The sequence below is a fragment of the Perognathus longimembris genome, chromosome 2, assembly GCF_023159225.1.
Source record: "Perognathus longimembris pacificus isolate PPM17 chromosome 2, ASM2315922v1, whole genome shotgun sequence".
Lineage (NCBI taxonomy): Eukaryota > Metazoa > Chordata > Mammalia > Rodentia > Heteromyidae > Perognathus > Perognathus longimembris.
Genome location: NC_063162.1, coordinates 112,555,558 through 112,580,782, shown reverse-complemented (window position 1 = coordinate 112,580,782; position 25,225 = coordinate 112,555,558). Strand labels below are relative to the sequence as shown.

Here is a 25,225-nt window from a genome sequence, read left to right as displayed (position 1 = left end):
AGAACTTATTTGCCCTTTGAATTGTCTTTAAAGCCTTGCTAAGTGATTGACACCATTAGAGAACTGATGTGAAGGGCTAATGGATGTTAATAGAATAATATTTCAGTGATATCCTCCAATATTTTACATATCTTATTAAGTACCTTATCTTAAAATTAGAGAAATACAGATAATGTGTGTGTGTTTGTGTGTGTGTGTGTGTGTGTGTGTGTGTGTCTATTGTACTGGGCCTTGAAATTGTAGTCTTGCACTCTTGCTTAGTTTTTTCCCCTGAAGATTTGTGCTCAACCATTTGAGTCATACTCCACTACTGAAGTTTACTTTTGCTGGGTAATTGGAGATAAGTCTCTGGAGATTTTCTGTCAGAACTGACTTTGAACTGTAGGCTTCAGATCTCAGTTTCCTGAGTGTCCAAGCCAGGATTACAGGCCTGAGCCACAGGCACCCAGACAAATACTTTTTATGTCTTGGTGAGGAAATTATCTGAACTTAATGAAAGCAAAACATAGCTATAGAAACCTTTGAAAAAATATAAAACCATGTCAAGAAAAATAGAATCAGCATATTCCTTGTAAGTTAACTGTCACGAGTGTTTTAGTGTATATATATATATATATATATATATACTATATATACACTATATATATCTTTTACATTCTCACTGTTAAAGAGTTCACCTATATTGCCTTATAGCATTTACACTTAAATATATTTTAAATACTTTGTTTAAATATTCCTGGGCATTATTTTCTTAAATGAATAAAACCTTTTTATGTACACAACAAAATTTATTAACAGGTCTTATTGTTTCTGCAAATTTATGTTGTTCTAAAAGTTTTAGTATCTTAAACAAACCTATGATGTAAACATGTGATAGATTTCTTGGAATACATGCTTAGAAGTGCAAATGATGTGCCACAGCATTTATGTGATGTGTTTATGAAATGTTTATAAAGTTTCTCTTGGTGTTATTAAATAGTTAGCAGATGCTCAAATTTTGCAGAATCATAGGTGCCTTTTCAGTCTCAGCCTAGTTAATTTAGAAGGATTTATAGTTTATATTACATACAAGTGAGCTTAAAAACATAACTATGCATAACAGGGATGTGGTTTTTCTCCTTTTGGAAAATAATACCTTTGCCAATCATTATACAACTTTCATTTGGTTAGACCTTTGCATCTATTGCCATTTCTACTTGTATTGTTTGGAGTATACAGCATCTTTATTGTTTTGTGGGGGTTGATGGGTGGGGGAACAATAAATATATTCAATTCATCAAATTTACATGTAATTAGATAAAAACAATGATTTTATACACTTAAACCTTTTTAGTTTTCCTCAGTAAAACCTTCTCTGAGGGTTTAAAAAAATTACAGGTTATCTAGCTGTAGTTTACTTGAGTAAATTGAAGGAACGTACTGTTTCTTCATGGTAGACTTGCTTTGGGATATTCACCCTTGGAAAGTTTCCATGACAGTGCATGAGTATTGGAAGTGCCTGTTTTCCCTTTATTAAGAAGAGGGAAAATGTAGGACACAAATGATAGTACAAGAAATATAGCATTCTTCTTCTTTCAAAGATTAACAGGAGCCTGGTTTAGTTGATATTTAAATTCTTAAATTTAGTATTTAAAAGAGCAGAGAAATAGGGATCTAGACCTGCTCCCAGCTTACTGTCTAACCCTTCACAAACTGGGTCACAGAAGGAATATCATGTAAACTCCAATCTTCTAAGAAGGAACCTTCTGCACTTACACTCATACTAAAGCATAAACCCTATGAAAGCTGATATTTGAATATTTTGTGTCTCCACTGTATTCCCAGCATCTCCATTGGGGCTCACGGGAGGTAAACAATAATCATACATTAATTTCAGAAATGAGTTGCGTATCTCTAGGTTCTGTTTACACAGATAGACATTAGAGTCAAGTTTGAAATAGGACCTTTGTCAAAATGATTAAAAATACAGTGTCTATAAATAAAGAGAAATGGATGAATCATAAATAGATCAGATATACATTACTTTACTTAGAACTATGTTTCCATGGTAACACCATGTTCCCTTTCTAAAAAGAAAAATCTGAATATAAATATTGCTGTACTGTTTTACTGTGCTCATGTACTTGATGGAATGGCCTAAAGGAGCCACTATGCATTGTACAGATGTCTACATAAAGTATTCTCATGCTTTTGGCTTTTCTACATAGTGAATGCAATGAAGTCTGCTTACTCACTGGAACAGGAGTTGAAATATTTGTGTCAGGCAGTGTTGTCTAATGTTTTCTCTCCTTTTCAATCTTGCCTTCAAGTGCTGAAGTGTGCCAAGTGCTTTACTGAGCACTTACATTAGGAGCTTTACTCCCAGGGGATTTGTAGTCTGCCCAAATATAAGATTATGCTTTTCTCAACATTTTGCATTAAAAAATTCAAAAGAGAAGAAAATGAAATGCAGAAAATGGTTTACATTTGCTTCTTTTTGTCCCTTCTCTGTCTGGTGTTCTTCTAGGATAAAGCATCTCCCCTGCTTTGAAGCTAGAGGCCTTTTCAATTGTCTCTGCTCTTTTTTATTGTCCTAGAATTTGTAGATATCTACTACAACTTTATACTTTTTGAGCAATTCCTAATTCATGGAGGATAGACAGATAGCCTTAGAGAGCTGAATTTTTTTTTTTTTTTTTTTTTTTTGCCTATTCTGGGGGTTGGGCTCAGGGCCTAAGCACTGTCCCTGGCTTTTTTTTTTTTTCCTCCAGGCTAATACTCTACCACTTGAGCCACAGTGCTACTTCCAGCTTTTTCTGTTTTTCTGTGGTGCTGAGGAACCGAACCCAGGGCTTCATGCTCGCAAGGCAAGCACTCTACCGCTAAACCTTATTCCCAGCCGGAGAGCTGATTTTTCATTGGTGTTTTCTGACATGAACAAATCCCAGAGTACAGAAATCTATGCAGCTATGTTTATTGATTGGTTAACTCACGCATTTACTCGCTCACTTTCTCACTTACATATTTATCCATCCCTTAGCTAATGATTTTCACTGCACATCTTCAGGCTTGTTATCTCTAGGACTGATCTTCCTGATTAATATATCCTACCAAACTAGTTGTTATGAAGCAATGAATAAGCTCAGGGCAGTTAAAACCTTGCATATCTCTTGGGCCCTCATCATGACATCAGATGACCTAGATGACAGAATTTATCTTTGTCCTGCCATGTTTTTGTCTTGATTGGTTTCGCTAATCTCCTATTCCTCCCTTTTCGAATGGGACTAGTTACTCTATGCTTTAGGCTAACAGCTATTAGTTTGCTTGAATCTCAGCAGAGAGTTAAACTTCAACTTTTGAACAATGTTGGAACCATTAAGGCTTTGGAGACAATTTTATGCATTTTGTATTATGAAATGGCCATGCACCTTTAGGAATTGAGTGCTGTGGTTTGAGTACACGCCCACTCTTCTTCTGGCTAATACATTGAACACTTGTTTCCTAGCTGGAAGTGCTATTTGGGCAATTCTGGAAACACTGGTGGGGCTAGTTGGAGGAAGTAGGTCACTGGAGGATTTTGGTTGTTATATACCCTCCTTCCTATCTGCTCCCTTTGTGCCATGAAATGAAGCAGCAACTCCGTGACTTTCTCACTGCTGAGAAATTCTACCAAAGTATCTGTGGGCAAGAAACCTCTGAACTTATAAGCTAAAATGAATTCATTCTGAAATTGTTTCTCTCAGGTGTTTGTCACAGAGAATAGAAAACTAACTAATAGAATGGGAACCCTAGGGCCCTATGGGGACTGTGACTGGCTATGGGAATTCTTCTGGTTGGAGCCAGCAATTACAATCAATCAAGATCCCTTAACTCTCTTTTTAAGTATTTGCAACCACTGGTAGCAGAGTATGTGTGATGGAATAGTAAAATGAAGAAATCCATGTTAGCCATGACAGTCTGAAAAGGTGAAGAGGAGAAGGTCCTGAATGTCAGAATTCAATACAAATGGCCTCTAGCTTAATTCCCTCCATTTCTATTGAAAACTAAGTACAGTCTTTTTGTTCAGGTAAGTTTTTCTTATTCCAGATTTCAGTATCCAGATTCTCTAAATTTTTCCAAATTCATTCTACTGAACAATTTCAAAGGTTCTAAACCACAATGTCAAGTAGTCCTAATGGTGACTCCATTTCTGTGATGGTATTTTATGTTTTACTTTTCTTGCTGATATGACAAAGTAATGCACAGAAACAACCTAAGACAGAAAGGATTTATTTTGGCTCATCTCATGGTTTCAGAGGGTTCTTCCATGGTTGCTTGGTCTCATGCATGTAGCAAGAACCTTATGACAGCAGGATGTGTGACAGTGAAGCTTCTTTACCTCAAGCAGGCATAAAACAAAGCAAAGCAACTCAAGTCATGGTTATAGGAAACAGAGTGGAGCCAGGAAAGGGATAGAGCAAGATGTTGTCCCTAAGGGCATAACCGCAGTGATCTGCTTTCTCTAACAAGGCCACCTCTGAATAATCAGTTCATATTTTGAGCCCATCAATAGATTGAATCAGTGATTATTTTTGAGCCATTATGATCTGATTATCTTTGGAAATGTCATCACAGACTTGCCCATAGTAGACTTTCTTCTTTAGAAAATCTAAGTGTATCTTAATCCAATCAAGTTGGTAAGATTAACCATTAGACTGGTAATTTTGATCAGATAAGAGTTTGTACTTTTATACTGACTTGTAATGCCTCTGTTCATTTTGGAGTAACTTATTTTTTGTGCTTTCTTATTAAATTATACCATATGTGTATATGGGTATTTATTTGGTTCGTATAATGTCATTGAGTAGAGGGGCTGCATATTGCTTTAAATCTAAATAGCCTTTAAGCTATAGTATTTATTTAAAAATTAAATGCCAGGTAAACATAATATGCATTAATTATTATAAAAATGAAGCAGGCACTGGTGGCTTATGACAGTAATCTTAGCTACGCAAGAGGCTGAGATCTGGCATTCACAGTTCAAAGCCATCCCAGATAGGAAAGTCCATGAGACTTTTATCTCCAATTAACCACCAGAACACCCGAAATGGTTCTGTGACTCAACGTGCTAGAGTGCTAGACTTGAGCTGAAGAACTCAGGGCCAGTGCCCAGGCCCAGAGTTCAAGCCTCATGACCAACCAAAAAAAAAAAAAGAGACATTGATATACACATAAATAGTCATATATGTATATATACACATGTATATATGCACATGTATACATCTGTATATATACATATGTAAATATATATGCAATATTAATGTCTGCTATCATTTGTAGCTTGAGAATCTTTTAAGGCCCTATGTGTTAAAAGCTTGGTCCCCAGTGTGGGACCTCTAAAATATTATTATGAAGAGAGAAGTCCTCAGTCATTGGGTGAATGACTTTTGAGGGAGGAGTGGGACTCTGGTCCTTGTTGAGCACTAATTCTTTGGAAATGGATGATATTTTTATGGTGGGTAATTTTAAGTGCTTTGTGACTAGTAGTAATTCTTTGCTCGGTTTCTTTTTTGGATTATTTCCTAGTTCCCACATATCTACAATGTAAGATATAGAGGCAATCCCGTTGTTTTGTTACTTGAGGCATTATTTCTATGCCCTAACATTGCAGATATGTTTAAGTAACATTCATCTTTAGAGCTAGAGTGGGCCTAGACACTTTGGCTGGTTTATAGTTTGGCAAGTGTGGTTTACGAGTGGATGCACTGTTGTTTAGAGTGTGCACCGATTTGTGGCAATGTGTTTGGTAAACTACTAGGAGTATTAAAGTGTAGGAAAAAATGTGAACAATTTACCCCCTTGTCAAGAAAAAAATGTGAAACACACTGAAATAGGAAGACGAGATTACAGGGGGTCTGTGAAGTACACTTTTCTTTCTTTCTTTTTTTTTTTGTCAAATTTTTATTATCAAACTGACTTACAGAGAGGTTACAGTATCATACGTTGGTCATTGGATACATTTCTTGTACTGTTTGTTGCCTTGTCCCTCATGTCCCCCTCCCTCCCCCCCTTTCCCTACCCCCCCAGGTGTTCAGTTCACTTACACCAAACAGTTTTGCAAGTATTGCTTTTGTAGTTATTTCTCTTTTTTTACCCTGTGTCTCTCGAATTTGGTATTCCCTTTGAATTTCCTACACTTTTCTGAATGATCAGTTTCTGCCTTTCATTTGTCTTTGAATGATCTTGTTACACTTTCAGGTATAGGAAACAGTAGTATGAATTATTTTTGCACACAGAAATGAAAAGCATTCTATCTTTTGGGATGAAATTGGTTATTATTCTTTTGATGTTTACCAGTTTTACATTGGTAAATTCGTTTCACTTTCCTGATAACCCCTTTTTTGTGTCTCTTGAATTCTCCTTTGAATAGGCAGTAACATCTTACTACAAATGCTACTTAATGACACAAAATCTTTGATATATATGAATTTTATATTTTTATTAGAAACAACTTCATCTTTTCTTTAAACATTCCCCTTTAGTACCAGAAAGTTTCCATTTCTGAGATTGGCTTGTGTTCATTGTTTACTTAAATCTGTGGTTAGGTGTGGGGTTATCTATAAATCTATACTTTTATGTATCTTAATAATTATCAGTATACTGAATATTTAGGTATATCCTTTAAATATTCTGAATAAACCTTGCTATCTACATTCTTAATGTTTCTATGGATTTAAGGTTGTCTCCAGAAGCAGATTTTAAATATTATTATGTGTCACTAAAAAAAAAAGTAAAGAAGCCTGTTAAATAATTTAAAGTGAAACCCATCTATCTTGGTATACAATTTAATTTCCTGCCCTCTGAATGAAATAAGTTTGCATTTTGGTATTTTTAAATAAAAAAGGAAAACACATTGAAGCTTCTTGGTGGCTTCCTAAGAGTATAATAACAGTAGCTATGGCCCTTTGGTATGGTTGGGTAACCTTGGGGATAAGAGAATCTTAGCATTCAACATTAAAGACAGAAAGTACAGTAACCTTTTTATTGTGTTCTCATGACTGGTCACCTGGGTAACACAGAGCTAGTGGAAGAGGAACAGTTTGGGGAAATGTCCTATTTTATTCAGAGGCCTTGCTTCACAGCTACACAAGGTGTATACATGAGCACATGTGAAAGAAGCTGGGAGCAGGGCACAGAATGAATGGAAAAGGGGGGTGGGGAGGATATAGTAGCAAGGGCCCAATGGCTTCAATGGACACTGATGAGAACAAACTAAGCAACTCAAGGGCAGCAGGAAGGAGGGAAGAAATTAGAGAAAAAGAAGGAACAGTTAAAGAAAAGAAATGTATATGTATACATCACCAAATCTGGAAAGAATTGTTTTATGGTTAATAATCATAGAGGTCATAAGCATTGTAGACTAGATTGACAATGTACATCAAGAGTAAGAGTTTTTTTTGAAAAAAAAAAAAGAAGAAACAAGGAGGGGTGGGTAGAGAGGTTGGGAGGAGGGAAGGAGGGAGAAAAATGAGGAAAGGGTAACAAGTATGACAAGAAATGTATATTTATTCACTACCTTAAGTATGTAACTGTAACCCCTCCGTACATCATCTTGACAATAAAATAAAAGTAAATTAAAACATTGCGTCTTAGCCAAAGATCCTTAAGGAGAGTTGGAAGAAAGTTAGGTCCTTCTGATTTATCTCACTCTGATCAGACCTTTGAACTTCTGACCTGTGGAGATGTGAAAAAATAATTTATTGTCTAGAACTGATATTTGTCATATTTTGTTACAGCTATAGTAGGAAACTAGTGGATTTTTTGGAACTTCAGGTACTGAGTTGGGTGAGTAAGAGAAAATAAAGGCTTTTTAGAAATTTATCAATAAAAGTATGTAGGAAGCATAAGAGGTTTCTTAGGACCACATTCAAAGGAAAGCAACAGGCAGACAGGCACAAAGAAAATACCCTGCTGCTGCAGAATAGTGGGTTAGAAACCAGCTTTTATGGAGTTTACTTGATATTTCAATGGTTGGCTGTTCCTTCTTATGGGCTATGTTGATTTATTGTTTCTTCCTTGGATCATGATTTGAATTTTGCTCGCTGGAACAACTTGTGAGTTTATCTTCCAATTCCTTCTGGCCTATTCTTGCACTTCACTCACTTCTCCTATCCTAGCCTATTTTCCCACTCACACTCTTGTTCATTTCTGTCTGACTACTGGCATGTTGTTTCTACCATGCTTCCTTCACAGGAATTATTACAGATTTTCATACCTGGAAGTGAGATGCTGCTATAACAAATACTTGAAAGTAGAGAAAAGGAGTTAGAATTGGGTAACTTGGCAGAAGGTGGGAGAATTTTGACATACATATTAGAAAAGACTTTGTTGTCTTGAATATACTGTTGGTAGAAATAGGGATATAAATAACCACTAATAAGGGCTCAGGAAAAATGGAGGAGCATAGTAGAAAATGCTTCTACTGTCTTAAATAATGTATAAATTTTTATGAGCAGAATGCAGTTAGAAATATTAAAAACATTGATAAGGGCTCAGAATAAAATGAGGAAGACATCATTAGAAATTGTAAGAAAAAAACTATTTTTTTCAGTGAAGAAAATTGTTTTGGGAAGAGGTAAAAAGAGTGGTAGAGGGTGAGAGATGACTGGAATAGATGGTAAATATATGTGAAAATGTAAGCGTGAAATCTCCCTCTGTTTAAATAATATAAGAAAAAAAAACTTGTGCTAGGACAAAATTATTGGCATTCTCTTCTTATAAATGACCTGCTTTCAGTATATTCTTTCCTAATAAAACTTTCTATCCAAAAAGAAGTTGGAGGAAATGTTATGCATTTTATGTAGTGGCGGGAAGCTTAACAGAACTGTCTGTGGCTGTGTGGAAAGCAAAACATGTCAGTGATGAGTGTGAATATTTAACAGATCTTTCTAGCAAATGTCATATGGCCTGATTACTTCTTACAGCAAAAAAAAAAAAAAGGGAAAAAAGAGATAAGTCAAAGAAAGAACTGTGAACACAAAAGGAGCCCAGAATTTATGATTTGGAAAATTCTCAGGATACTGTATTGAAAAAGATGTCAGAGTGGGAAGTTCATGGGGAGAAAGGTATGTTGTGGAAAAGGGTCAAGAGTAGTGGTCTTCTCATTCCCAGTTTTCCTGTCGGGTAACTTGATATTTTTATCCTTGATATCTTTAATAGAGTAAGGGGCGGGACTAAAGCAAGAGGACAAAGTAGAACATTGAATTATAATAACAGGGCAAATATAGGGACAAATAGGGCAGCTTAGTAGTTCAGCGCTTGTCTAGCAGGTATGAGGTCTTGAGTTCAATCCCCAGCACTGAGAAAAAAATAAAAAAATTTGAAGTTTAAGCTGAAAATATTTCAGCATTTTTCCTGATTGTTGAAATGCTCTGGTAATATTTTTTTTTCCTGATTTCTCTCATTTCAAGCATTGTGCATGTGTAATGTCCGCTAAATAGAGAAGGTCATTGTGAGACTTTCCAAGAATCAAAAGCCAACGATAAGTAGGTTGGTCTTAATTTGGCAATTGTAACATATAGTCTATTTTAATAGTCCGTTACCGATGGCAACCTGTTGAGTTGGATCTAACTTAAGACTAGGATGATTTAAAATTGTGTGGTCTTTTTCTAGTATTTCAATAATTAAATATTACACTTTCTGTTAAGTTCTTGGAAATGCTTGGGCCAGTGACAGTATCAGATATCCTAAGTGTTATTTTGCTCAATCTTATATCTGTCAATTGTTTATAGACTGACAGCTTGTAAAAGACTATGTAGCCTTTTAGGTAGATGGAATTACTGGCAATAGCTAGAGAGTGTTGACACTTTTGTCTTCCTTCATATCATCAGTCCCTACGTCATGCTTTTTGTGATGTGTTTTTGTGGGGGAGGGCTACCTCTGGGATTTGAACTCAGAGCCTTGGCTATTTTTCTCAAGGCTGGTGCTCTACCACTTGAGCCCTACCTCTACTTTTGGCTTTTTGCTGGTTAGTTTGAGAGAAGAATCTCTGATTTTTCTGCACTGGCTTGCTTCAAGCCTTACCCTTCAAATCTCAGACTATGGAACAGGTTTTGTAGGTGTGAGCCACTTGTGACCAGCCATAAAATGCCTTGTTGATCAAAGAACTGCTTGATGCGGTTGTGTAGATGAGGGATGCGAGTCCAGGATAGTGTATGGTTTAGACACAAGCCCACTGGGGTGACTGGGAAGAAGGCAAGATCTCCTACTGCAATGGGCTCTAACAATGGTTTGTTTTTGTGATCATTTGCAGAAAGATTACCACTTTGAATATACTGAATGTGATAGCAGAGGCTCCAGGTGGAGAGTTGCCATTCCGAATTCTGCAGTGGACTGCTCTGGCCTGCCTGACCCTGTGAGAGGCAAAGAATGCAGTATGTGTTGAATTTTGACTCTCGGTTTTTCTGATGATATCATAGCCCTTTCATATTAGTCCCAAATGGCAGTTATAATGAATAGGAGACATGGCAGAATGAACATGTAGTGTCAATGTCTAGAAGAATAAATGCAGCCTTTCCTGGTCCCCAGTGTGCTTTTGTCTGAAGTCCATGATGAGACATGAGCAATATTGAAGGATGTTGAATTTTTGAAATCTCTTTATTCCTCTTTTTTGAAGTTGTGGAGGGCAGTGACAGAATTTCTCCCTAGTGGATTCTGAAATACAATTTTAATTGGATACAAAGCTTCCATCATTTCAAATTTAATCACTTTTAAAGCACAGTTCTATGACATTAAATACATTTTATTGCCTTGTACTATCACCACCATCTCACCACAAAACTCATCTTTACTAAACTATTTTTTAGCCACAGGAATATCTAAGTTCCTTTAAATGTAACCTGTAGAGCAATTACAGAATATTTGAAAATCACAGTAAATAGCATGTTTGGGACTGTTAAAAAGTTTTCAAAGGCAACATTCTGAATTGACAGAGAAAGTCACATGTTTGTTTTCATTAATAAACTCTACTTAAAAAAATGTTTAGTTTGATAATTCAAGATTTTTTTAGCCAAATAATATTTCTTGAAGTTTTTCATATCATATTGCTAAAATTTTAGTTGAACTGTTTGCAAATGTTCTTGCTCATAGAACATTATTTCTGTTATTAGCGTGGAAGAGTGTAAATATTAGTGGTAGGTTTACTGGGAAAGGGGAGACTACAATAGTGAGATGAGGAAAATTAGAGAGAAATGCTATCATTCATAGACAATAATCTGAAATAATGCAGACAGAACTTGAGAGCCCCTGTACTCACATGAGACCCAGGAAAAGTCCCAAGAGATAGAATAGTTAGTAGAAGAGAAGATGATGCAAGGCTGAGGACATGGCAGCCATTCTGTGCCTGTTCTCCGTGAGGGAACATTGTGTTTAAGTGGGAAATAGCCTAAATAATGTCCATGTAGTTAGCTTTCTGTAAACTTGCTCAACTTACTAGAATAGTAAACGTTACTATCCTAGATCCCACATCTGTATAGTATTTTTGTATATTTCAAAATTTTACAGTCTAGTTCAAAGATTTTCTTTTCTTTTTTTGTTTTGTTTTGTTTTTGTGGGTTTTTTTTTTTTTGCCAGTCCTGGGGCTTGGACTCAGGGCCTGAGCACTGTCCCTGGCTTCCTTTTTGCTCAAGGCTAGCACTCTGCCACTTGAGCCACAGCGGCACTTCAGGCTGTTTTCTGTATATGTGGTGCTGGGGAATCAAACCCAGGGCCTCATGTATATGAGGCAAGTTCTCTTGCCACTAGGCCATATCCCCAGCCCCCAATGGTTTTCTTTTAACCTAAGTCAGTAAACCTAACCATCATGAGTACTAACTCTCTATCTTGATGGTGTGGTGTTCTGGCTAGCACTGGCTGTCCAGAGCTGACAAGCAGTGAAGCAGAATTTGTAGCTGGCCATTGTGCAGTGTCTTATGCTATGGAAATTGAAAAACTCTCAGAATTGGGGACCTTTTCCTCTCTTAGGACTCAGATTTCACATTAGCTATATACCATACATTAAATGTATTGATCCAAGGAATCAAATTCCAAAGCAGAATTAACACACAAACAGAAATAACTTCTATTTGAATGCTGCCAGAAACATTTCTAACTCAGTATTTTCTCTAATAACACATACATAAAAATTTGAATTTGACCTTTCAATAAGATATTTTCTAAAAGTTGTGACTAGTAATCAAGTCACTTTTAGTTATGGTTTCCCTTGTGAAAAAAATAAGTAAATTACATACATGCACAATTGCTAGAACATTTCTTTTCTTTACGTTTTTTCTGAAATCTGAATTTCTAAGTGTTCCTACATAATAATATACGTGCTCTGGTAATTATTAGTCTAGTTTTAGATTGTGACTTCTTGTTATAGGAAAGGCAAGTTACTTTAAAGCTCAAAAGTAAGTTAATAGATCTAATTTATTTACAAACAGTGAATTCATGATGTTAAACATGGTACTACCTTCCTAGGCATTAAAATTTGATTGCTGTGTAGTAATAATGAGCATTTTCCCAGTGGCTTAGTTTTCTATTTCTGATAATAGCTATCATTTCTCAAATTCTGACTATGTGTCAAACATTGTGCTGTGTCATTATCCCATTGTATCTTTACTACCACCCTCTCAGGCAGCTTCTACAGGTTGACTATCCTTTATGAAAAATACACGGGACCACTGATGTTTTAGATTCTGGATTTTTTCCTTATTTTGGAATATTTGCTTATTCATAATGTGCTCATGGGAATGGGTCTCAGAATGTAAACAAAAACTTCTTTTATGTTTCATATATGTCATTAAAGTAGTTTAGAGGAAATTTTGTATAATGCTTTAAATTGTTACATTAAACAGTTTCATTATGTGGGATTTTCTACTAGTTGACACAATAGAGTTCAGATTATAGGACATTTTGGCTTTTTTGATTAGAGATACTCAACCTATAACAAGTTTCTGTTTTGCTAACTGAAAGAACTTTAACAGTGGCAAACTAATAATTTTTTACATAGGTCTACATACATGTTTATATTCTAATTTTTGAATGATTATTGGAAACTAATATTTCAGTTTCTTGATCAATAAGTTTTATTCTGATTTCTTAAAATCATTTGGATATGATTTGTTTTCTTTTTTATTCCTCTCAAATTTGTAGTTAAAACCTAGGATTAATGGACCTTGAAATAAGGACAGCTATATCAGACAAAATAGATTTTCAGTCAATAATTTGTACAAGAGACAAAGATCATAATATAATGATAATAGGTCAACTCACAGGAATGTAGCAAAATTATATCACTTCGAGTCAGCTAGTTTTGGTGTGAATCTCAGATTCAATGCAGACATAGCTGATTCCAGAGCCTGTTTCTTCCCTGCTTGGCTAACCTGGCATGTGCTGATGGTAGGCTAGAGGAACTTATAGGACTTCATACGGGGACAGAAGTCTCTATTGGTGGACCTACAAAAAATAAGTTAAAAAGGAGAACATAGTAGTTTCAAGTAAAGAATATTTAGGGCAGTGGTTATATATGGTATCATTTCCCCAGCTCCTAATATCTCTAACTAGAATAAAATCCATATTTTTATCTTCAAAATTTCTGTAATTTCTTCAAAGTATAATTGGGTAGCTCTTTTTTTCTGGGTAGCTCTTCTTTTTCTGCAGAGGTAATAGAGGATGTTTTCCCTAAGGAATAGGATTGTGAGGATGTACATGTAGCATTGTAAAAATATTTTAGGAAATTTATGGGTCAAACTAGTTTATATATTTATTTTTAAAAAAACTATATGAATTCTAGCAGTTAATAAAGCATCAGCTATTAGTTTTTCTTTTTAAATATATATTCTTATTGTTATTGAAAAGGTGATGTACAAAAGAGCTACAGTTATTGGGGTATAGTAATGAGCAAAGGTAATGAGTAAATTTCTTTTTGAGCAATGTCACCCCTTCTCTCACTCTACCAGTTTTTTCCTCCTGTTCTCACTTACAAGTTATATTGCTCATTTTCAGCATAGTGTCTAGTGAGTATCACTGCTGCATTTGTTCACTCTTTGTCTCACCCTTTCTGTGTCCCTTTCTTACCTTTCGCCCAAACTGATAAACTTATAAACAAGACAAAGGAATAGAAAACAACAACAGCAACAAAGAAAGAGAAACTATTATTTCCATTTCTTGGACTTTATTTTCATAAATACTATTTTATATGATCATATGCACATAGCTATTGAGCCTTTGCGATCCTCACCTAAGAATAACTTTTTTAGTCTCACTTGTGATATAAAGTAGACCACAAACAAAGCCACATTAAAGCTACCAGCACAAGCATGTTCATTACAGCATTGTGTACCATAGCCAAGATATGGAATCAACCCAGATGTCCCTCAGTGGACGAATGGATCAAGATAATGTGGTATATACACATAATGGAATTTTACTCTTACATCAGAAAAAATGATATTATACTATTCTTTAAAATATGGAAAGACTTGGAAAAAGTTATATTGAATTAAGTAAGTAGACCCAAAGAGGTTGCATGTTTTCCCTCATTTGTGGTAACTATAATTCTAGTGTCTATAAATCTACAAGCAAATACACTGGATGGCAAAAGACAAAAAATACTGGGACACGATACATTACATAGGTATCTAGTTTTTCTTATATTTTGCTCCTGAGGTATACTCGAGAATAAGAATAAGCCTCAAGTTTACAGGGCTCAAGAAGAGGCATGGAGAGGTTGCTATTATTGACACTAGTCCTCATTGTCTTCTTGTCCTTTCTACTTGGGGAACTATCAGTCTCTTAGTGCTGTTCTAAGAAGGCCAGTGAGATGACATCATGGCTTTCTTCTCTGCTAACTCTACTGCCAGCCAGTAATAACTGGGCTGCTCTGAAGGCCCTGGTGCCAAAATTCAAAGTGGTGCCAACATTCAAGGTCTTTCAAGTAGCATGCCATTCCAGAACTGTAGCAGTAAGTCACTGAGAGGAAAGCAAAGGCATCTCATTTCATATTTTATATTTATTTGTGATATATGTATATAAAACTTATTACTCTTTCGAATATTTCTGAGTCTATAATTTCAAGTATAATTTAATACATCTTCTATTGGAGACATTGTTTAGTCTCCTATTTAAATGTAAGCCAATAATATATGAAATATACATGTATATAACCATACGTATATATAATGTATGCATAATATACATGTATGTATAATTTTCTTTTGTGACTTTTTATGAAATTTAATGTGATAATGTGGCTTTAATAGACATGGCTTTTACATAGGTCTACACACATGTTTATATTCTAATTTTTGAATGATTATTGTAAACTAATATTTCAGTTTCTTGATCAATAAGTTTTATTCTGATTTCTTAAAATCATTTGGATATGATTTGTTTTCTTTCTTATTCCTCTCAAATTTGTAGTTAAAACCTAGGATTAATGGACCTTGAAATAAGGATAGTTATATCAGACAAAATAGATTTTCAGTCAATAATTGGTACAAGAGACAAAGATCATAACATAATGATAATAGGTCAACTCACAAGAATGTAGCAAAATTATAACTAGATCCACCATCAGAGCATGTAAGTATACAAAGCAAACCCCGACACTTATAAAGATAGAAATGACAATATAATATTAGTAAAATTCAGTATCTCAGTTATAATAATGGGCAGATAATCCAGATTGAAAAAACAATAAAGACCTTAGCTCTTTCTGTTATCACATCAAAAATTTGAACTTTGCTTATCTTTAGTACAATTCAGTTACTGTAGGATTTTGAGATTGTCAAAAAAGAAAACCAGTTTTTACTTTAGAAATGACTGATATGAATGAAATATGGTTTATTCATACAACAGCTAACAGCAGCTTTTTATAATAATTGTCTAACATCTTGCTTGTTGAAAAGTGACCTGTTAATTAAAAAAATTGAATAATGGATGTACTCCCTGAGATTTTTAAAAGAAAAGATACTTATAATCCAATTAATAGATATTGGCAAGAGAGTAGTGTTGAAATAGAAAGTGAATAAGGATGAGATAATATAGCACAAAAAGAGAAGCAGGCCATTGTTGGTGAATATCAGAACAGGTCAGATGTGCTAACTGCTGATACAATCATGAGGAGTTAATCCAATTTTAACAAGAATGAAAGGCTCTCCTTTTCTTTTTTCTTTTCTTGTTGTCATTGACATATATCTCTGGACTTGGCTACTGGAATGGGAAGAAAGACAGAGGAGATACAAATGATTAAAAACTGGAAAGCTTTAGATGTGTTAGTTTCCCTGTATTTTTAAAGTCCATATACCTAACTTTGATGGCATAGTTACTCTAAAGAGATGATATCAATTCCCTAGCTAAGTTCTTACTGAGGTCCATGTCTCAAGCCTCTGAATTATATTACTAGTAATTGTACTTAATATTTGTTGTGTTTTATAACAGCCAATACAGCTGAATTGTCTTTATGGAATATCTCATTCCCACAATTTTACTATCTTCTTTACTACTTCTTTACTACTATCATCCTTATATAAGCAAAGTCATTAGACTTACGGAAGTTAGGTACTTGCTACATTATTTCTCAAATGTATAACATATTAAAAATTCCACAAAGTTATGAGAGTAGCTGTGCTGGTAATCTTCGCTACTCAGGAGGCTCAGTTCTGAAAACTGAGGTGCAAAGCCAGGCTGGGTAAGAGAAACTGTGAGATTTTTATTTCTAGTTACCAAAAAAGCTAGAAGTAGAATTTGTCTCAAGTGGTAGAGTGCTAGCCTTGAGCAAAAGAACTCAGTGACAGTGCCTAGGTCCTGAGTTCAAGCCCTAGAACTTTTATGTAAAGAATTACACTAACCAGTTTATTTAGCTATGATAGCTCATTTTATGGACACAGAAGAAAGCCTAGAGAGATAAAGTAACTTGTTTTTTTTTTTTAAATAGACTGATGTTTTACTGGTTTGAAGAGGCTGATTTGAACATCCAAGTTCATTATATAGTATTGTTAAGATTTTCTGAAGAAAGCATATTAATTCAATGGGTGAGTCGGTGGATAAGTATAGGTTTTAGCTTTAATTCTTTAATTAGTCTTTCAAAATTAGCTTATTTTTCTTTCTTGCTAAGTCCTCCAATGTATTTAAAAGAAGACTCTACTAATGTGAATATTTGCTACTTCATTCTTCTGGGAGATTTGTTTCTCATCAGATAATTTGGGTATTTTCCTTTTTCTTGTTTCTTTAATATCCCGATTAAAGGATTAACTAGTCCTTTTGTAGGTTTGACTTAATAATACTACCCTGCATAGAGCCATCCACTTTGGGGCATTGATTTGCATTTGTTGAATAAATAATATCTTAGCAGCAGGGAACTCTTCTTTCCTGTGTGTTGATCATTGTTTGTGTCCATGTCTGATTGCTCTGGGTACAATTCTCAGAGTAAGCAGAAAACTTAACATTTGACATAAGAGGTAGATTGTCAAATGGCTTGGCTTGTCATGCTAAATATTGAAAAAGTATGATTAAGATTTTTAGAGTTGAGATAACGTATTTACCTACTGTAGCCCCTTTTTATTTTGTTCTCATTTTTTTAAATCAACATTTTATTTGGACTTAGTATGTGGTAGGGACTTATTTTATTAGGACGAAGTACTACTACTAGGAGTTCTATAATAAGAACTTTGTTTTCTGGCAATTCAAATTTACATGACACCTGCGAAGTGGTATCTCTTTGTGTATGTGGTTTGAATGGAGGTAATATGGAAAGCATAGTATTGGAGATATGAAGAGGGGAACAGCTAACTAGTTAGTGAGGGTGAGAGGAGTATCATTCATAAATCATTTTTCAGGTATAGAAACTTTAGGCAACATCTCTGAGAAACAAGGCCAAAATCACAAAAGAGACAATGAGGTATTTACTGTAAAATATACATTTGATTTTGATTGGGAAAGTGTGGGGAAAGGAATGAGCAGAGTAAAATAGTAAAGGCAGATTTTAAAATGCATGCAGCAATAAGGGAGATATTGGAAGTCTTTCCTTGGAGTACAATATGATCAGAATTTTTGAACTTAGTGGAGGAGGCCAGTGACTAATAATAGTCCATGTCCTTTTCTGCCTTGCAGCTTTCTCCTGTGCTTCTGGAGAGTATCTAGAAATGAAGAACCAGGTATGCAGCAAGTGTGCCGAAGGCACCTACTCCTTGGGCAGTGGCATCAAATTTGATGAATGGGATGAATTGCCAGCAGGATTTTCCAACATTGCAACATTCATGGACACTGTCGTGGGCCCTTCTGACACCAGGCCAGACAGCTGTAACAAGTAAGAATCCAAAGGAGCCTTTGGATCTGGACTGAATACTCTAGAAGGGTGTATTGCTCTTTCCCAGAAAGACGTTGAGGAATAATCTTCATGCTGAGGAGAATTCTAGATAAATTAATCGCAAATCTCTGTATTTTTGGATAGCTATTATGATAAATATAGCAAAAGTTTTGTGATGTTAAATGATAGTTCTTAGCATACCATAGACACACTCTACAAAATGCAATTGAGTTTTTAGAGAAATTATTTTATTTTTCTTACAATGTATTGATAACGTAGGTCAATAGTATTTCTTCTAAACTGTCTATTTTTTTTGGGGGGGTGTCGATCATGCAGCTTGAACTCTGAGCCTGAGCACTGTCCCTGAGCTCTTCAGTTTAAAGCTAGTTCTCTGCCAGTTGAATCATAGAGACACTTCCAGTTTTCTAAGTGGTCTATTGGAGATAAGGGTCTCATGGACCTTCCTGCCCGGGATGGCTTTTAATCATGATCCTCAGATCTCAGTCACCTGAGTAGCTAGGATTACAGGTGGGAGCCACCAGCACTCAGCCTTTATCTAATTTTTCTGGATAAATTCTGACTTTTTTCTTTCTCCTTTGAAAGAAAAAGTGTATAATCTTAATTTAGCTCTTGATTATCTCCTGCAAAAAGACAGTAGTAGGTTAAGTACTTAAGGTAGAAATGTCAATTTATTCTTTGGAGATTATTAGAATTATTAGCATCACTATTAACAGCATGAGAAGAATAAGTTGTTTTAAAAAAGGTAAAGCAGGGGGCTGGGGATATAGCCTAGTGGCAAGAGTGCCTGCCTCGGTATACCCGAGGCCCTAGGTTCGATTCCCCAGCACCACATATACAGAAAACGGCCAGAAGCGGCGCTGTGGCTCAAGTGGCAGAGTGCTAGCCTTGAGCGGGAAGAAGCCAGGGACAGTGCTCAGGCCCTGAGTCCAAGGCCCAGGACTGGCCAAAAAAAAAAAAAAAAAGTAAAGCAGGGATGGGGATATGGCCTAGTGGCAAGAGTGCTTGCCTCGAATACATGAGGCCCTGGGTTCAATTCCCCAGCACCACATATACAGAAAATGGCCAGAGATGGCGCTGTGGCTCAAGTGGCAGAGTGCTAGCCTTGAGCAAAAAGAAGCCAGGGACAGTGCCCAGGCACTGAGTCCAGGCCCCAGGACTGGCCAAAAAAAAAAAAAAAAAAAAAAAGTAAAGCACATTTTCCTTTGGGATGTAGCACTTCCTATTCTCTTCTGTCTCCTATGTAACATTTAATTTATGGTGTCTGTGCTTAAGGAAATACATTTTAGGCCTCTGGCTACCTTTGAGTTCTTTTTTCAGGAAGCCAAAGTTTTAAATATATTTAAAAAACAATCATCCAAGGATTATAGAAATTACTTAGCTGTGCTGAAACATGTGTTTCCTTCCTTCCTTTTCCCTTTTCCTCCTTCCTGCTTTCCCTCCTTCACCTTTTCACTCCTCTCCAGTTCTTTGTCTCTGCCAATCAACACTGATTTCTTTTACTGTGCTGATAGGATTGTTCTATGCGTGTGTCTCAATCTGGTTTCTGTTCTTAGAGAAGTGAGGCTGGGTTATTCATAAGGGAAAGAAATTTATTTAGCTCATTATCCTGGAGGTCCAAAAACAGTGTTCCGGAATTGTCTTGGCATCATATGAGGGCTTCCTACAGGTTCCCCTCATGGCAGACAATGAATGTGCCGGCTGGCACAGGCAGAGAAAAGGGAGCTGATTTCTTGATTCAAGGACAAAAGCATCGGTCTACTTATGAAGTCTGTTATCCACCTATTACTTTGTTACCCCAATTCCCAATACTTTCTATTGACAATTCCTTTCACTACACATCTGTCAAGGACAAACTCTACTCAAGTCATACAAGTGGGTATGGACACATACTATGTTTTCAACAAATAAGAGGAAGGTTGGGAATTAAAGGACCTCTGCTTGTTGTTTTGGACTGTTCTTTATACACTTGGAATAACTTATTCAGGAAAGAAACTCTGTGACAAGAACTGTTTCAATATAGTATTTTCTGGTATATTCAACATAAAGTACAGCGTGATGGTGCTGCATTTCCTAATTTTTTCCCTTTTCCTTTTTTTCTACTTCCATGATCTTACATGCTCATTACTTATTGTTTATTGAGTGGGTCACACAGAATATATAATTGTTAAGCCAATGAGTTCTTTGAATGTTATGAGTTCTTTGTATATGTTTATGTAACATTAACTTTGTATCATGGACATACACATATATGCACTAGTGTGTCTGTGTGTGTATGTGTTATCTCCTCCAAGTCTGTAGCTTTTGCCTTTTTACCTTTATAATAATGTTCTTGTTAGACAGAATCTTAAAATTTGAAAAAATAATCATTTTTTTTCTGTACTGTTGGTTAATCCTAGGCAGTGAAACTGTGAAGGATAGAATTCTTTTTATTTTCTTCTGATAATAGGGTTAAAATAATCTTTAAGTAGTTGTATGGAGGAGTTGCCATTTAACAAATAAATTTATGAATACAATATATCTTCATCAATGTCATCCCTTTCAACGTTCTCACCTATCCTTCCCTTAGCCACTCCTTTCATCGCTATTTTTAATTTTGTAAGAAATGCATTGGATTCTTGTCTGCATTTCCCCTCTCTTCTCTTCATTTGTCTACCCTTTTCCCTTGACCCTACCCCACTACTTTTTAGTATCTGATTCCTGGTATTTTATTTTGCTCCTCACTGATTTTGGAATTTCACTATTTGAGTTCTCCCCTGAGTCTACCATATTTCAGTTACTGCATTTGTATGTACTTGCATATGATATGAAGGTTTTAACTCAGGGTCTCACTCTCCCTCAGCTTGTCTGCTCTGCTGGTGCACTGCCTCTGGGTTATGCCTCCAGCTGTTTCTTACTAGTTATTTGGGAATGGAATCTGGAGAACTTTTCTGCCTCGAGGCTGTCTTTGAACCACAATCCATGTAGGAATGTCAGCCTCCTGATTAGCTAGGATTAGAAGCTAATATCTGAGAAATATATGCCATAAAAGATGAACCTTTCTTCAGTTAGGGAGTTGGCCTATAGTTGCACAAAAACTCCTAGTGATTTCTGCTATGCTTTGCTAATGGAACTAATTTTGAATCTGGATGATAGCTTTATGCGCAGAAGAGATTTCTGAATGCCAACATAAAACACCTTCTCGTTTTATTTCCACAGCTCTTCTTGGATCCCTCGTGGAAACTACGTAGAGTCTAATCGTGATGACTGCACAGTGTCTCTGATTTATGCTGTGCACCTTAAAAAGTCAGGCTATGTCTTCTTTGAGTACCAGTATGTGGACAACAACATCTTCTTTGAGTTCTTTGTAAGGCCTTTTATATTGTGAATTTACTTTTAAAGATACATCCATAGAAATTTCCAGTTTGCTTTTTGCCTCCTCAGTTGTTTTTCCATGTTAACTAAATTTCTTGTTGTTAATGGAAAACTTTTTTCTATAGTATTTTGTCTTTGAGTTAATATTGCTTTTTTTGCACTTTTGAGTTCTCCTTTGTAGTATGAATTCATCTTGATTTACTTCGGTTATGTTCTTTATATGGACATTTATTTTAGACTATGTGTGATAAGCATTTCCTCCATGATTCATTTGAAATTCATTTTTTTTTTTTTTTTTTTTGGCTAGTCCTGGGCCTTGGACTCAGGGCCTGAGCACTGTCCCTGGCTTCTTCCCGCTCAAGGCTAGCACTCTGCCACTTGAGCCACAGCGCCGCTTCTGGCCGTTTTCTGTATATGTGGTGCTGGGGAATCGGACCTAGGGCCTCGTGTATCCGAGGCAGGCACTCTTGCCACTAGGCTATATCCCCAGCCCCTTGAAATTCATTTTTTATAGTTACAAATGCTAATTAGTTTAAAATGTATCCTTGTCAATTTTAGTTTTTATTTAATTTTTTGCAAATTCAATTTTTTTTTTTTTACTGACTAGGAATATTTAGATGAACTCAAAGCCAATTATTTTAAAAGTAGAAGTGGGTGTATGTTTGTGATTCTGTGAATTTTGTATATTTTAAAGGAATTAGTGAATGGGATAATTTTATTTTCAACATGAGATTAAATAGCATTATAAAACATAGAATTCAATAATAGATTAACAGAATAATCACCAAAGTTATTTTACTGTGTTATATAAACAACACTCACTCTGGCAAATATGAATCAATACATGGACTCAAATACCTGAGAAAAAGTTTCCAGATTATCTCCTTATATGAAAAACACAGTTTGTGTTTTGCTAGAAAACGGAAATAAAGTCAGTGGCTTAGAAACAAATGCACTATAAGAATTCTAAAACAAATTGTATGTTCTTTGGTAATGGATATTTGTAAATCAATAATGAGAATTTCTAAGTCAAATGCTTGGTAGCAAGAGATATTTTCAATGATAGTGTGAGCCTTAGATTTGAAGTCAAGAGATTGTGGCTCTAGTCCCAGTTCTATAATTGTTAACTATGTTATCAAACAATTAAGTTTACTTTCCGGCCCTCAACATTCTCTTCCATTAAGTGGATTGTGAGAAGATGTTTTAAGGAGCCTGCTTGTGCTAATATCCTTTGATGATGTTAAGCAACATTCAAATGTATTTGCTTTTTAAGCAGCATTTTGTTTGCAAACTACTTTTCATTGCAGAGACTCAATTTGTTGGGACATTTCATCAGTATTGCTAAATTCAAGTCAGGAAACAAGACGAATATCTAAAGATAAGAACAAGCATTTAGTTAGCAATCAGTTCTGTATTACCTGACAGGTACTCTTAGGGCTTAACATTTCATTGCTTGCTTTAGTAACTGCGAATTTATTCTAGTCATAGTCTGAAAAGCAATGGCAAATTTTAGCTTCTTTTACTGACATTTCAGGTTTCTAGATTGCCATTTATCAACTCAGAGGTTCAACAGTTCACAGTCATCAAGTTAGTGGTTAATAAAAAGGAAGTGTTCGATGACTGAAAGATATGGTTGTGCCCTGAGAATTAGACATGTGAGCATGGCATATTTTAAAGCAGAAAATGTTTAATTTCAGAACTATGTGTGAGTTTCATTCAACCCTGCCATATTTTAAAATGATAAAAATGGAAGCTAGAGATAAATGGTGTTGAGGTTGTATCTTCACTAGGTTAGAATGAGTAATGGATCTCAGATCCCCAGAATAAGGAGAGAAGGTCATGATCATGGATGATGTCTGCCATTACCTGTTCATTAAAAAAACTAATTTTCAGCTTATTTAAATCTTGTCTATCAAAGGTGTAGGTAAGGTCCTCACCTCTTCTCAAATGATTTACTGCTGTTATCAAAACTGCCCTTATGACTACAATATGAATATGACAGAGTATTCACAGTATGGGTATTCTCTAGTGTGTAGATTGTAAAAGCTTCTATATGCTAGTTAGTAATTCTTTAGAAAATGTATCTTACAGGGAACAGTTTAAGTTTTGTAAGTTTTTTAGGAGGTTTGTAAAGTAGAAAGTGATTTCAAGAATAGAGAAATAGAATTCTTTCAACTTAAGTACAAACTTGAAATCTATTCTGTTACTGATGTAATATGGAAATATATCCTAACTTTTGGATGCTTCTTAGTTCTTTATAGACCTAGAAGGCCTAGCACTTAGGCTTTTTGGTGGAATTTCCTAGATACAAGATGTTTGATGCTAAAGATATTATCTGTAGTTATTTGAATTTACATGGCAAATAATTAATTAATATTTACTCCCCAAATAAAAACTTGGAATTTAGATTTTGGACATAGCCACTTACTGTTGGTTTGGATTAAGTTCTGATGGATGGAGAACAAAACAGACTTTGTTTACTAATTTTAAATTTTATTGCCACAAATGTAAAATTAAGCTTTATTTCTATTTTTATACATCTATGCTTGCATAGTGAATTCAAGCTGTTAAAACGTTTTGATAAGTTAGGTGTATGTTTTATAATGACTTTCAGCAATAATTCTTTTCCCTCTTTCTATTTACTGGATTGGACTTTTTGTCACAATTAAGAGATGGTTTACTAAGAAGCAAGCATTCATATGCAGTTGTCCCTTTGGTTTCAGCAGACTTGGTGTGTTTAATTTTGAGAATTACTCATGGTTGTTGTTTAGTATGTTTTGAAAGGCATTTTTGCAACCTGTGCTGAGAACAGAATTCAATGAAAGCTATTCTTCCAGAAGCTTTACTGAATCTCTTGTGTTTAATCCACAGATTCAAAATGACCAGTGCCAGGAGATGGATGCCACCACTGACAAGTGGGTAAAACTCACAGACAATGGAGAATGGGGTTCTCATTCTGTGAGTCTCTTGTTTTTCTTTCTTCTTTCTCACTAATTCCATTATTTTGAATACTTTTCTCATCTCTTTATTAGTATGAATTTTTAGAAAAGTTAAAACAAATTTGCCTTTTAATTCAGATAATTTTCCATTCATGGAAAGAAATTGCCTGTAAGTTTTATGGATTCAGATTCTTATTTTTCAGTTGTGTTTTCCTACCCTGTTCTAGTTTCCATTCCTACTCTAATTCTCTTCCCAGTTTAAAGGGAAGAGTCAGAAAGGCCACTAAAACTGATAGAAAAAATTTACAAAGTTTACAAAAGCTTGTAAATGTGCTTGTCACAAGTAATAGAACCAGTGGCTCTTGTTAATGGAAAAAAATCTTGGAATGTTTTATCCAGCTTTGAAATATACTCAGTAAGAGATTTTGTTTTGTTAGGTTTTGGGTTAACGTCATTGTTACCTCTTTTTTTAAAAAACAAAATTCTTTCATCTTTGGAAGCTCAAGCCCATTGGTCAAAACTCAAGTACAATAACTGCCTAGAAATCTTGACTAGAAATCTCTTTAAATGTCTGAAGATAAAATGAGCAGATAACAAGATTCAAGAAGTC

General features: G+C 35.3%; 1 protein-coding gene across 1 annotated transcript in view; it reads left to right on the top strand.

The window, feature by feature from the left end:
* Elapor2 (endosome-lysosome associated apoptosis and autophagy regulator family member 2) overlaps window positions 1-25,225 on the top strand; it is a 136,622-nt gene that overhangs the window by 52,383 nt on the left and 59,014 nt on the right. Inside the window, exons 2-5 of the mRNA XM_048339927.1 lie at window positions 10,271-10,391; window positions 18,109-18,304; window positions 21,521-21,668; window positions 24,548-24,634. Of these exons, the coding sequence (XP_048195884.1) occupies window positions 10,271-10,391; window positions 18,109-18,304; window positions 21,521-21,668; window positions 24,548-24,634 (552 nt within the window). The remainder of the gene's footprint in view (window positions 1-10,270; window positions 10,392-18,108; window positions 18,305-21,520; window positions 21,669-24,547; window positions 24,635-25,225) is intronic.